This window comes from Colossoma macropomum, unplaced genomic scaffold (genome assembly GCF_904425465.1).
Source record: "Colossoma macropomum unplaced genomic scaffold, Colossoma_macropomum, whole genome shotgun sequence".
Lineage (NCBI taxonomy): Eukaryota > Metazoa > Chordata > Actinopteri > Characiformes > Serrasalmidae > Colossoma > Colossoma macropomum.
This window is the reverse complement of record NW_023494784.1, coordinates 37,332,390-37,346,943: the sequence shown is the minus strand read 5'-3', so window position 1 is coordinate 37,346,943 and position 14,554 is coordinate 37,332,390. Positions and strand designations below refer to the sequence as shown.

The 14,554-nt window shown below is 38.3% G+C and overlaps 1 protein-coding gene across 3 annotated transcripts; it reads right to left on the bottom strand.

Annotated features, from left to right (window-relative positions):
- Window positions 1–178: 178 nt before the first annotated feature.
- Window positions 179–13,846, bottom strand: LOC118808367 (sterile alpha motif domain-containing protein 9-like). Of its 3 annotated transcripts, none has more exons than XM_036571001.1 (4): window positions 13,507–13,846; window positions 5,762–6,133; window positions 4,579–4,843; window positions 179–4,424 (listed from the first exon to the last, which is right to left on the bottom strand). In XM_036571001.1, the coding sequence occupies exons 2-4, from the start codon at window positions 6,119–6,121 to the stop codon at window positions 811–813; spliced, it is 4,239 nt and encodes a 1,412-aa protein (XP_036426894.1). In that variant the 5' UTR covers window positions 6,122–6,133; window positions 13,507–13,846; the 3' UTR covers window positions 179–810. The 3 variants fall into 3 exon arrangements, with proteins under 3 accessions (XP_036426894.1, XP_036426902.1, XP_036426886.1); XM_036571009.1 differs by lacking the exon at window positions 13,507–13,846 and adding an exon at window positions 12,648–12,748; XM_036570993.1 differs by lacking the exon at window positions 13,507–13,846 and adding an exon at window positions 9,973–10,194.
- Between the last annotated feature and the right edge of the window lie 708 nt (window positions 13,847–14,554).

Below are 14,554 nucleotides of genomic sequence, written 5' to 3'. Positions count from 1 at the left end.
TTGAGGAAGCTCTGCAGGTATCTTCTTGTCAGTGGATCTTCTCCTTCAAAAAATGGGAGGCTGCTGATCATTTCAAAGACTATGAGCACTGTTTCACCCCCCATGTCTGCAGATTGTAGGAGTCTTTAGTAAGATGGTAATCTTCAAAAGGCTCATGTTCAGTCTTTGCTGTGTTTCAGTTTCCATGCTCTTTGAAAATCACTGATTGCTATTTTAGGAGCTCAAGGTAGGCGTCAAGATATTCTGGAGTACAAGGCATCTCTCTTCTTGAATTTTATACTTTAAATGACTTTTTTTGTGGATGTGTCCTAATAGTATCAACAGATTTTTTTTTTTCATTGTTGATCCCCCCCCACCTTATTTCTCTGCACTTTATCCTTCCCATTACAATGTCTTCTTGTCTGCGTTAAACTTTGTTTCAGAAATCAGCAGAATGATCTCAGCACTTTTCATCCTGTTGAAAACTGGGATGTTATTTATGATGCTGGTGAAAAGTTGTTGTCCTCTTAAGTAGCCTTTATAATTCTGCAGTTGGCAGCCAATTAGCACAGCTTTTATCATTTTCTGAAGGTACGCAAATATTTCCGTCTCTAATTTCTGTGTTATGGTTGAATTTGCTTCTTTCAGCATCTAAACTGCATTTTTCCTCTCATTGACTGTCCTCAGTTCTTCATGTTTAGAGGCACTGTGAGATAGTGTAGAATACAAAATTCTACACTCTTGCATTAGTAAACTCTCCTATTCTTCAATTCTTCAAACTCTCCTATTCTTCAAAAAACTATGAAAGCTAAGTTCAATTCTTCAATGAACTTAGCTTTCATAGCGAATGTCATACGCAAGTGGACCGGTCATGGAAAAGCCCAAGTAGAAAGACACCCTTTCTGTACTGAATCCAGTCCTCACTGCACCAAGCAAGGCTGGATGCACTGGGATTTTGTGTTTAGTGTGCTCAAAGTAAACTTCCCCTTGCTCAACAGTTCCATATACGCGGTGTAGGCGGTCTTTGATGTCCTCCAGAGTGAAGATCTCTCCACTCTGCCAAAGCCTGTTGCTTTCTTTTGGGTCTTTTGAGTCGTACAGTTTAGCTTTAGGAACAAGCTTTTCCAATCCTGACTTGTTCCCCAGCAAAAAATAAGAAATAGCTCCTCTCCTGCGCAACGAATGGGGTAGTTGACGATGAAAGGAACTGCGTATGGCTCTGACATAGAGTAAGATATTTTTATCAATATCTGGTGTTGACGAACATGGCCAAAGTAACAGTAACGCCAAGTAGTAAGGTTCTGGAGATGAGTACTGAAGTCCTATTTCTTGCATCATTTCCTTCAAAAGATGGATGAGATCCTGTTCCCTCATTGTGCATTTTGATTTGGGTTTGATGAAGTGCAGGATTAAGTTGGACAGTATGAAGTTTGTTTTGAATTTTGGATTTCTGGACTTTAAACGCTGATGTAAAAATGTGTAACATTCTGTTATTTTCTCCATGGTTTCTGCACTCTCCTTCTCCAAGTGTTGAAGCAGCCCAGCAAAAGTGTCAGCTTTCTGTTCTTCCAGAAACATTTGGCGTGCTTCATTGTCCATGTTTTCTCGAAGAAATCTTTTACCTGCTTGCTCTTGTGACCATTCAGCTTCAGAGCAGAAAACTGAAATATACTCCTTGAAGTATTCTGACACTTTTCTTCTACACCGATGGTCTAACTCCTCTTCAAATTTTCTGCTCTTCAAGTAAGTAAAATAACTGTCAAGGAATTCAAAACTAGTCTTTGCCTGCTTCTTTAACCCATGAACAAACTGTTCGTGTTTCTTTAGAACATCAACATATTTAAGATTTATCACATTATCCTCGAAATACACATTTGTAATAGGAATGCTGCCTTTGAGGAAGCTCTGCAAGTACCTTTTTGTCAGTGGATCTTCTCCTTCAAAAAATGGGAGGCTGCTGATCATTTCAAAGACTATAAGTGCTGTTTCTATCACCCCCATGTCTGCAGATTGGTTGTATGAGTCTTTCGCAAGATGGTAATCTTCATAAGGCTCATATTCAGTCTTTGCCAGTTTCTGTGCTCTTTGAAAGGCATTGATTGCCTTTTTAGCCAATTCAAGGTAGGCATCAAGGTACTCTGGAGTATGAGGCATCTCTTGTTCCTTCTCTTGTTGAATTTTATACTTCAAATGATTTTTGTGGATCTGTCCTATTGTATCAACAGTGAATGGATTTTCTGTGATTTTTGTTGCATTTTCTGCCCAATCAAGGGCTTGAGAGAAATCTCTGTCATAAAGGTACAGGTATCGTGCCAAGGCTTGGGGGATGGAAGCACTTGTCTCATATCTTGATGATGCCTTCATGAAGATGTCTTGAACTTTTTGTCTTCCCTCATCTTTGTGGATTTTTTCAATCAACAGGGAGAACTGGGTGTCTCTCTCATTTTTCACATTGCGTTGCCTCTCAATCAACATGCGCTGAATGGAAAGTATTAAAGCATCTTTTCCCAGTCCAGTTTTGAAAAACAAATCACAGTGCAGCAGATCCATAGTAATGTCACTCCTCTTTATGTTGTATGTCAAATCCAGTTCCTCCAGGCATGCACAGGCTATGTCATGGTGTAGAATACGGATGGCAGAGTATTCCCCATACTGACCACCCTTTGATCCAATAAGCAAATTTGAGTAAGGTTCCATCCTTTCAAGAACGGTCTCTTTTCCCCACAGCAATGGTTTCATTCCAAGAAAGTCTTCACAGACTGACTGAGAAATATGTGAGTCAGGAATATATGAGTTCAGCAGTGCCATGATGGAGAGGAGCTGTGCTTGTTTGGTGTCTATGTCCAGATCTTTCAAGATATTGCAGACCACATTTTTAACATACCTCTTGTCAAAGTTTGATTTCATGATCATGAAACTATAGAAGTTCTCAGGCCTTTTATGATTTTCTCTCAGCTCTTGCAGTTTTTCTTCAAAGTCATCTTGTTCTTTTTTTGTTAGTTCTGCTGTTATGTACTGACTTTGTGTCTCACAGCATTTGTACTGATCCTTTGGGAAATGAGTGCGAACACAGTTCAAAATGATAACCAGTGAGCTGGTACACTTTTCATGCTTTGTTACACAATTCTCATCTAATTTCCTGCGAATGCAATTCTTCAGCTTTTCCGCAGCTTCTGTGTCTTTGGAATCATCTACCAACAATAGCACTGGTGTTTGAGGAGGTTCGTCACTTTTCCCGTGCTTCATTAGGTCCATTATTTGCGAGGCCACCTGATCATCTGAAGAGCTGTCCTTCAGAACTGCACACCTTAACTGATTTCTAAGGTCCCACATCACATGCTTTGCTAAAGTTGTACCTCCACATCCAGGATGGTGAAAAAGATTCACCAGGACACATGTGCTTTTAGGACGCTTAATCTGAGATGTTACCATTGTCATCACAGCTTCATATTTGTCTCGTTTGATGAATGGCTTTGCTTTTTGTTTCTCCGAGAAGTAGAAGTTCAACCACTTGACTTCTCCCCCTCTATAGAATTCTTCCTCAACCTCAAGTTTTAAGTTTTGAAATTCAGAGCTGTTTTCAACCTGAACATTGTCACATTCATTTGCACACAAAATGTCTAACGTAGTCATTCTATCTGCATCCTTCTGTTGCAGAATGACATAACTAGAGCCAGCTGATGGCAGCAACTTTTCACAGGGTTGAGAGTGTGGTCCCAGTTTCATTATTAGTCCATTAACTTGGCTCAAGTCCAACTCATAAATGGACTGTTTGTTGAGATCAAACTCATACTTCTTTTGAATGAGATTTTGCCATTTTTCAAATGTGTGCTCATTTTTACAAATATGGATGATGTTCTCCTCCCCTCCACACTGCCTGTGAAATGTCATGAATGTATCAAAAATGGGGTCTTTCTCTGACTGGACAGTAGAAAGCAGAAGGAATATCACAAGACATCTCCTACCAGGAAGGACTTCAGGTCTGTAGATAAATGAAACCATTTGCTCTATTTCCCTATGAGTTATTCTCAACCAGCTTTGGTAGTCAAGATGTCTGTTAGATTCAGAGTTCACATCTAGCCTTCCATTGCAAAACACCCAACTGGTCTGGTTGTAGAGGTTTAGATTTTTGATCACTGCACTTGGCTCCCCCTGGAAAAGGTCTGGGAAATGCAGGTTTGCATGACGGGATTCTCTGTACAGTTTGCATGTACCATTAGTGTTTGAACTAGGATCAAAGTCCAAAACACAAAACAAATTTAGTTTGCAAAGGAACTGTAGATGTTCAAGCTGGTCAGGATCACTTTTGTTCATGATGATGATAAAATGGCTGTAGTGACCCAGTGTTGATGCTCCACATGTCAGCAGGTTCTTGAGCTTTTCACCCTGATTTGTTTCCCTTTTCACTTCTCTCTTTGAGTCTGTTGTTGAAACTTGGAGTTGGTCTACAAATACAAGTACACATATGCATTAAATGCTCAATAGTGATGCAATATTATGGACTGTTTATACAAAACAACTATGCAAATTAGTAAGCAGCAAAAAGGATCAGAGCCTAATTTAAAATGGAACCAAAGCTCATTTCTTGATTTATCTTACCAACATTTTTTGTAAGGCTTTCCACAAGGTCATTCCGTGGAAGCTTCTTCAGTATACAGACGGTGATTTTCAGGGCATTTTCTTCCCCATGATATTCTATAATTAAGTCAGCAATGTTTGTTCTTTCTTTGTTCTCCAACTGACATGTAGGAATCGTGTTGCACTCATTCAGTATAGGTTCCTTTAGGTATCTTCTGAACTTCTTAAAGTCTTCATCTGTGAGATCCTCCAGACAATGAAGAAGTAATGTAAAAATACTTGGCATCTATATAAACAGAAGGGAATTTGGTATTTGTTATCAGTCTGAAATGTTGTGTTACTAGTAACAAGTGTTCTTATTCCAAAGCCAAGCATCATGCCAAGCAAAGACTTTGGTAATTACTGAACATGTCATTTAGAATATAACTTTGACTTTTGAATTTTGACTTTTAAATGGTATGGTATGATGAATCATGCTTAATATAACCAAGGACATGAACTAACAGGGTAAGAAGTCTAACATTAGTTTGGCTACAAAGCAGCAAAAGAACATCTTTTTCTAGCAATGGTGGTATAAAAATGCTTATTTTTAATTTTTTATATATATATATATATATATATATATATATATATATATATATATATGCATATTTAATTATATATAATAAATTACATTTATTAACGCCACAAATCTTCTTAACTCTGTTAACACATTCTTCTAGTTCGACCCTTTGAACTATCCATATTAGTGCAGCCCAGCTGCTCTCATGGCTTTAGCCTTTTTATTCAAATACAGCTTTTAAATGGTTCATATTGTTCCAAGTTATGTCCAGCTACTGCCGTGCTGTAAGCCTGATGTGTGTTTACAAGCAAAAAAACATGTTGGTACATGCAGACACTGTTGCTATCACTGTATGTCAGTGATGAAAATAGAAACTGGGTTCATTTTGTGTGGACACATGTTTTCCATTTTCAGGCTGGGTTCACATGATAAAATAATGTTATTTAATTATTGAAAGTAATAAATACATCTTCATGAAGCTTATTTTTCCACTCATACAGCTATAACAAAATGCACTGCTTTTAAGTAGAAATAAAAATATGGTTAAATTTGAGTAAACAAGACAAATGTGATTCATCCTGATTAACTACAAAAAATTTAATCATTTGACAGCCTAGAAATTACCAACTTGAATATGCATACCTGATTGTCTCTTTCTGCTCTCTGAATAGGATGTCTTTGTGGAGGACTCACTGTCTTAGTGGAGGCATCTGCTTCAGGTGTGCTGCTTGTTTGTCTCTGCTTCTTTTGTTTGCAGGATGCTGCAGTGTTTGACAGTGCCTTCTGTTTCTTTAGTTGTGACCAGATCTTAACAGCTGGGCCATATTCTATTCCCATGTCTACTATATCCTGCTTTTCAAAGCATAGTAGGCATTCACCTGATATTTCCTGCTTAACAAACATGTCTGCATATTTCTGCTTGACTTGAACAGTTTTACAAAGCCATGCTTGAACATGCTCCTTTGTCCATTTTTCAATTGGATGATGTTTGTAGTCAGACATGGTAGCTTTGTTCTGAGAGACATAAAGAAAAAGGTAAATAAATAAATAAGTAAGTAAATAAATAAATAAGTACTGTAGGTGAAGTATCTGTCAGCAAACACAAAACAGTTGTCAGTTACAACAATTATCAGAATTATTACATTTTTAAATCATAAAACCTGTTTTGAGAATATGCTTTGCAAATTTAAGACTGCTTCCTGCAAACTGGTGTTTTCTGTGTGTCAAAATGAAGTAAGATAGTATTGCTTGCAGCCTGCTAAGAAAAAGAAACAATTCCTAAAATATGCTTTTCTACAGCCTCATTTCAAGAAAGTTGAGTCTGCATGTGAAATGCTAATAAAACAGAGAGCAGTGACTAGTAAATTCTGTTTGATCTGCAGTATATTTAAAACTTCAGAAAAACATAATTTTTGTTTTAGTTTATTTTTTTGTTTTTTTGTAAATATAAGCTCATTCCAAATTTGATATCAGCAACAAAGATGTGACAGGAGCATGTTTACCACTCACGTTTACCTACTCTTTTAACAACATCTAATAAACTGATCCAGTTTTGAAAGTGTATTTGTCTGCCATTCCTCTGTTATACAAGGTACATTATTTCTTTAAACACTCTGAAAGGTGGACTTGTCAGACCACAAGACACATTCCCACTGTGCATCAGTCCATTTCAGATTAGTTTTAGCCCAGAGAAGTCAGCAGCGTTTCTGGACGCTGTTGACATACGTGTTCCGCTGTGCATAGTATAGTCTTAATTTACATTTGCGGATACAGCGACATACCAAGTTCACTGACAATGGTTTACTGATGACCGTGTTTATTAACAAAGTATTTGCGTGGTGATGTCAACGCAGTGATATCTATCACAGAAACGTGCTAGTTTTGAATGCAGTGCTGTCTGAGGGATCAAAGGTCAAGTGCATTCAATTGTGGTTTTTGGCTTTTTCCTTTATGCACAGGAATTTCCCTGTTTTTTTCCCTGAATTTTCTGATGACATTATGCACTGTAGAGGATAAAATACCTAAAGTCCTTGAAATTTCTGGCTGAAAAATGTTATTTTTAAACTGCTGGAGTTTTTGCTGATGCATTTTTGGCAAAGTGTTGAGCCTTAACCCAGCCACATTCATAGAAGACTGTGCCTTTCCTTTTATATCACATCAGGAAAAATATATATTCCAAATGTATATCAAATATTTTTTGCAATTTATGAAAATGGTCAAAAAGGTATTTGTTAAATATATTTTTAAAATGCATTTATTTGTATTTGTTCTAATTATTTTTTTCAGTTATATGTAGTTTTAACCAAGGTTACAGATACAATTACACATACATGAACTGAATTGATTTGCATTGTACTTTGCATTAACCATTTTACACATGTGGTAAGACAGTGCTCACACAAAATGTATGTCAAATAAACAAGACATGAAATAATCAAACTGCATTTTCACAGTTTACCTTCAACACCATTTTCACAGTTTACCTTCAACACCTTTACAATCTCTGCCTTTGCCATGCTAGAGGTTCATTTGCTAATAATTAATATTATGATTCTGAGGCTATATTACAGAAGCTTCCTATCTTTTTGTCTTAAGTTAAGATCTGAGAGGTCAAGATAAGTTTTTTTTAGATTTTACAGAAGCAAATCTTAATTTAGAAATCTTATCTTACAGCATCTTATTTCAAGTTAAGAAAATTCTTCAATGTTTCAGATACATGCTACCATCAGTAAGTCTACTGAGTTGCTTTCACACTGATGATACTGAGTAGTTGAAAGTTTGTCTGTTTAATTGTCTTTTGCTTCTTTAATTTGCAAATTAAATCATAGCATTATCTACCGCTTTTATATTTCCAGCCTGCCCCTTCCATCAGTTTCTGAACCAGGTTATTATGTTTCCAGGCACAACAAGTACCACAGTTAACAGTACTATAAAGTGTGGCAGATTTTCTTGCATTTGTGAATACAAAAATATAATGGGAATATATATGTGTGTGTGTGTGTGTGTGTGTGTGTGTGTGTGTGTGTGTGTGTGTGTAAACACAGACACAATAATGTCATATCACTTTTAGCAAACACAGCTGCATTTCAACGAAAGCACAGCTGAAATACAGCAATGACAAATAATAGTTTCAACTGAATTCAGACAACTTTGAGGGAAAAAGGAGGCAGAAATCCTGTGGGGATAAAACTCTCTACAAAGAGGCCAGAGTAGCTGGAGAAAGGAATTAAAGCAGCCAAGAGTAAATACGCAAAAGCTGAAAAGCCACATTGCTGCTAATGACCCAACTTCAGTCTGGAAAGGCCTCCAAGAGATCCCCAGCTACAAGATGACAAAAGCTGAGTTCTAAAGCAGTTCTACAACAGATTTGAATACACAAAGGACAATCTTCATGTAAAGGCCCAGCCTGTGCCGCTGGCCACTAGCAGAGGGCGACAGCGGCGAGGTGCCACAAGTTCAGGGAACTCCAATTCCCAGAAGCCCTTGGGCTGATTAGGCCCAACCTGGCACATCTGTGGGCTCCTCTACTTAGGGCTGTGGCAAACAGCAGCCCTGTGTCACACCTTTGTAGAGGGGTGACCGGTAAGGTGTTTAGCCCAGGTGGGTATTTATACAAAAAGAAAAGAAAAGAGGGCTGGGAAAAAAGAGAAATTGCCCCAAAACAACAGAAAGAAGAAAAAGAAGAACAGTTGAAACATAAAGCTGACCTTCCTCTCATAATCACAGTGGAACTGTCTTTTGTTTTCTGATTATCTTTTTCATTTTTCTATCTCAGCCTTTGTTTGAGCACACTGCTTTCAGCGCCCCTTTGTTTGCCCTTTCCTGGCGTTTTTTTATTCGTTGAGGTGGTTTTCCCGTTTTTGCCTGTGCTTCCTGGTGGCGCAGCTATAATTCCTCAGACCGCCATTCAGTACATAGGCGGTTTGAGCCTGGCTCTGAGCCACCTCAACCCGAAAGTGCAGAATCATTCCATTGTCTCATTAGTTCATTTAAGACCCTTTTCACAGATTTTCCTCTCTGCACTCGGGTCCGCCTCCCTGCCGTCCCGCAACACTTCAACCTTTGTCTCCCAGTTCCCTGCCCTCCTCCCCCACCCTGGCTCTCTCACCTCTGCCCATCTCACCATCAATGAGCAGGACGTCAAGCATTTTCAACAGACAAAAAGTGAGTTTTAGTCTCTCTATCCACCCTAAACTACTGCTGACCAAACAAAAGCAATTTCACAAACATCTTCAAAACATCACAGGAACTTTGCTTTTCCCTCATGTTTCAAAACATCAGTCATTTTATTCTCCAAAGTACAAACATTACTAAACTAAATGACTACAGGCCAGCAGCCCTAACCTCTGTACTCATTAAGGTCTTTGAACACCTGGTCCTAGCCCACCTGAAGGCCATTATAAACCCTCTGCTAGATCCCCTGCAGTTTGCATATAGGAGCTGATGGGTCTGTCGATGACGCAGTTAACTTGGCCCTGCACTTCATGCTATGGCATCTCAATAGTCCTAGGACTTACACTAAAGTTCTGTGTTGTAGAGTTCAGTTTGGCATTTAATACAGTGCCAGAGCTGATGCAGGTCAAACTGTGTGAGCTATCTGTGCCAGATTCCATCTTTTTTTTGGATTGTGGATTTCCTGACAGGAGGCAGCAGGTGCTGCTTGGAAAACACATATCAAACCCCTGGACCCTCAGTATCGGTGTAGTAGGTTGTGTGCTCTTACTCATTCTCTTCATTCTCTACAGCAAGTTTGCAGACAATGTCCTTGTGCAACAGTAACCACCTGCTGCTGAACATGCAAAAGACTATGGAAATAGTGGTGGACTTCAGGTGCAACCCCCCTCCCTACCCACCCTCAGCATCATTGGCTCTGTGGTTTCCATTGTGGAGTCACTCAGATTCCTGGGCACCACCATATCCAGGGGCCTGAAGTGGGAGAGGAACACGGTCTCCATCAAGAAAGCGAAGAAAGGGCAACAGAGAATGTTCTTCCTGGGACACTGAAACAAATTCAACCTGCGCCAGAGTCTAATGATCCACTTCTACACAGTGATCATCTAGTCCATCCTCACATCATCCATATCCATCTGCTTTGGTTCCTCCACTCCATTCATGAGCCAAACTCATTCAGAATGGCAGATAGGATAATTTGATGTAGTATGGCAACATTTCAGGACATCTACAACAGCAGGGTGTTGAAGAATGAAATTACAGATGACCCCTATCACCCTGGACATAACTTCTTCCAGCCACTTCTCTCTAGTAAAAGATTCAGGGTCATCAAAACCAACAAACAGCTACACATGCTAACAGCGTTTGTGATAACTTGGTGTTGTGCCTCCTTTGCAATCAAGATTTGTTATTTAGTTAAAAATTTACTGGATGTTCAATCTGAAAAAAAGTTTGTCTTTTGTTTTTTTTTTTTTATTAATACAGTGGATTCAGAAAGTATCCAGACATCTTGACTTTTTGCACAATTTATTGCGATTTTGAATGCGATATAATTGCCATTTTTACCCAGCGATCTACACTTCATCACCCATAACGATAGTGAAAAAATGTTTTTAGAGTTTTTAAAATTAATTAAAAATCAAAAACTGTAATTTCTAATTCACAGAAGTATACACATCCTTTGCCATCGCACTCCAAATTGTCATCAGGTGCATCTTGTTTGTTTTAATTATCCTTCCACCTGTTGCAATCTGAATTGATTTGTCTGGAAAGGAACACATCTGGGTCTATAAGGGCCCACAAAAACCAAGTCATGACTTCTAAAGAACTGTTTGTGGCTCCCCACGCCATAGATCAGGGCAAGGATATTAAACAAAATCTAAGGCTTTGAATGTTCCCAGGACCACAGTGGCCTCAATAATTTTAAAATGCAAGAAGCTTAGCACAACCTTGAAGTTTCCTAGAGTTGGCCATCTGGTTAAACTGGGCATCCAACCAAAAAAAGCTTTGGTCAGGGAGATAAGAAAAAACCCATCAGTCACTCTAAAAGAGCTCCAAAAGTCCTGTGCAGAGATGGGAGAACCTATTGGACGGACAATCATCTCTGCAGCATTCCATAAATCAGGCCTTTATGGCAGAGTGGCAAGAAGTCACTATTGGGTAAAAGGCGTATGACTGCAATTATATTTACTCAAAATCAAATCCACAACACAAAGTGAAACAGTCTATAGATCTGAATGCTTTCTGAATCCATGGTAGACTACTTTTAAAACCAATAAGCTTTTGTTAAGCCTAGCTATAAAACACTGAAACAATACTGCCAAAAAAGGTTATGTTCAATGTTGTATGATATGTGGTGACAGTGTGCAATACACTCCCTCCTATTCAGGGGGGGTTCTGTGTTGGGTAATGTGCACTTCCACATTAATTGAGATGTTACAAATCTCCGCTTTTGTCTTTGGTTTGGGAAATGTGTAACAGTTCACGATTTCCACCAATTTATTGGGAAATATGGCAAGTTTTCAGATTAACAATACACCGTGTCATATTGCAAAGCTTTTCAGAGGTATCCCAGGCATAGTTACAGTTGCTAAGATATAACCAAATCTGCTGCAGCACCACCCTGAGGCAGACCAGTGCTGCATTTCTAGTAGTTAAGAATACCACAAACAGAAGCTTGTCGTTTCATGGGTGAAGCAGGCTAAACGATGATTTTTTTTTCTTCTGAATTTCTAATTGAGCATATAATTTACCCTAATGGAAAACAGAAAGTCATAAGTTTATTTTCAGGGAACCCCCAAATTCTTGATTTTGTGACATTCAAGGTGTCTAAGGACCACCTGTATTTTGCACTTGGGTGACATCCCTTGGTAGAGATCACTTCCTGTTGAAATGCATACTGTTATATGAATTCATGTTTATATTTAAGTTTTTAGCTATATGGTGTAATTTTGTCCTTATTTTGGAGACGACCACCAAAGCTGTTAATATGAATCAACTTGGTTTTACTTAACAAACTAGTTTGAAAATGCTGTCTCATAGTTAAACTTGTTTATGGTTGCTAAGATACTTGGGGTCATCTTACCCATCAGCTCATCTTACCCCATTCTCCCCAATTACTCAAGTTGTGCTGCAGACATGAACCATTTTTCTTTTAACGACTTTCTACTTTCCAAATCAGCTGGGGTACTGAATGACACAAAGTGCCTTAAAGGTTATTTACACCATTTGTTGTGGTAAACAGGAAAATGCTGTCACAACATTAAAATCAATTTGAAATCTTGTCTCCACATTGGCCACATCAATTCATTGTTGTTAAGACATTAGGTTTTCAATTTGTCTTTAGAGTTGATATATCAACATCATTTTATTGTTAAGTGTTACTATATCAATGTTATTTCAATATTGTTATGACATCTGGTATAGTTGGTATATGTATATACATACATAGAGACTTTGCAGACTTTATGGCCAAAAGTATGTGGACATCTATACGCCACACCCATATGAGCTTGGTGGATATGCCATTCCAAAAACCATGGGCATTAATAAGGAGTTGCCTCCCAGATGCACTCACCCTCAGACAGGTTAGTTAGTATGACTGGTGAAGTTGACTGGTTTGGGCCTGCCTTCCCCTCCATGTCTAACCACTGAGCCTAGCATGTTTTTCCACCAGGCTCCAGCAGCCCTCAAAAACGTGTACAACTTCTGTAATTCTTTTTTTCTGTTGTTATTCCTATGATGTTTGCCTAATCTATGTTAATTTGTTTCTGTTGTACTGTATTTGGACTTCTGGACTGTGATTGAAAGTCCAAAGCTTGTATCTTTCCTTGCACTTGCATAAAAGCTCACTGTTTTTCTGTTTTAGTCACTATTGCTCAACAGACAGCAGACAGCAGAAATGCCGGATTGGTTTATTTGTTTTTTTATTTAACAACCAGTAAATGTACAGTAAATGTAGTTATGTTATAACTGAACTTTGGGGGGAGGAACATGCCTCCTTCTTCCAATCTAACGCCCTATAAATTAATTAAAAATAATATTCTCACCTTCCGTTCCTGTGACGAAGTGTGCAAACTCTGGCTACAGGCAAAAACTGCCCTTAACTCTAGCCCGAGTTCTCCCCTTTCCCTCAATCATTCTTCCCACATACTACCACCACGTGCCGAACTCACAAAATTAGTATTAGCTAAAAAGTCAACATTTCATCTTCAGTGCACTGCCATATAACATAGTGATGGGATATATAAGCACCAATAAATTATCCTTTATGTACACAAGAATAAATCATTGGAAACTTCAGAAATTTTGTGTAGAACCAACATTTAACTACAAGCACATGCCTGCCTGCAAGTAAGCAACATTTGTGGTTTTGGTTATTATAGAAGATAACAAATTTTATAATTAATATGATAATACATTTATCACAACCTTACCAGTCATTTAGAGTAGCCAGCTCAAAGCACACCCATTCCAGCCCTAGCCCTCAAGTTGTCCATCAGAAACAATGCCTATAATAAGTAATTCCATATTAAAAGCAAGCTTATAGATGCACAACAAAAGAAAACTTTGTAATATAGGATGATAATGTTTGTTAAGTTTCGTTGTTGGAATAAGGAAATCCTGTCAGTGCCTGTGTCACTGATATGACTGTGGGTGGAGGTAGTCTGATGTCTCAAGTTTCATTGCTCTTAAAGTGAAAGGCTTACATTACAGAGTAAGTAGTTTCTTTTTGTGGTGGGGCAGTTTTTGCTCTTACCAACTCAAATTAAGTGGCATTTTATGTACAAATGGGGCTCTTCACAAAAAATACAGTATAACAATTTAACTTAAAACAAACCTAATTCCAAAAAAGTTGGGACAGTGTGTGACATGCCAATGAAAACAGAATGCAGGGATAAGTAAATTCTGTCTGATCTGTATTAAATTGTAAACAATACAAAGACACAATATTTGATGTTTTATCTTATGAGCTTTTCTGTTTTTTGTAAATATGTGCTCATTCCAAATGTGATGCCTCGTGTGCACTAAATACCACAAATTTCTTCTTTATTCCAGAAATCACAATATGCTTGTTTTAATGCAGAGCTATCTGAGGGTTCAAAGGACACAGGCATTCAGTTGTGGCTTTCGGCCTTGCTTTTTTTCAGAAATTCTGCGAATATTTTATTCATATTATGCACTCTAGAGGGTGAAAAACCCCAAAATACTTGCAAACTCTTATTGAGAAACATTATTTTTAAACTGTTGGATTATTTGCTGATGCATTTTCTTGTACAGTGCTGAGCCTCAACTCACTCCTCACTCATAAATGCTCATAAGTGCTCATAAGTGCTCGCTTCGCCTGTGATTTTGGATATAGTGTAGTTTCAGCCTTTGTTAGCTAGCTAGCTAGCTCCACCGAGCCTGGAGTTTGGATATGGAGCCAGAGCTGGTTTCTGATGGAGCCTGCAAATGCTATTGTAGCGAGCGTTAGCTTAGCAA

Coding starts and splice junctions, on each gene's coding strand:
- LOC118808367 (XM_036570993.1), bottom strand. CDS start 10,074: ATGGAGACCGTGTTCCTCTCCCACTTCAGGCCCCTGGATATGGTGGTG. Junction 6,134..9,972: donor CAGAGCCAATGATGCTGAGG/GTGGGTAGGGAG, acceptor TATGTCTCTCAG/AACAAAGCTACCATGTCTGA. Junction 4,844..5,761: donor GAGCAGAAAGAGACAATCAG/GTATGCATATTC, acceptor CTGTTTATATAG/ATGCCAAGTATTTTTACATT.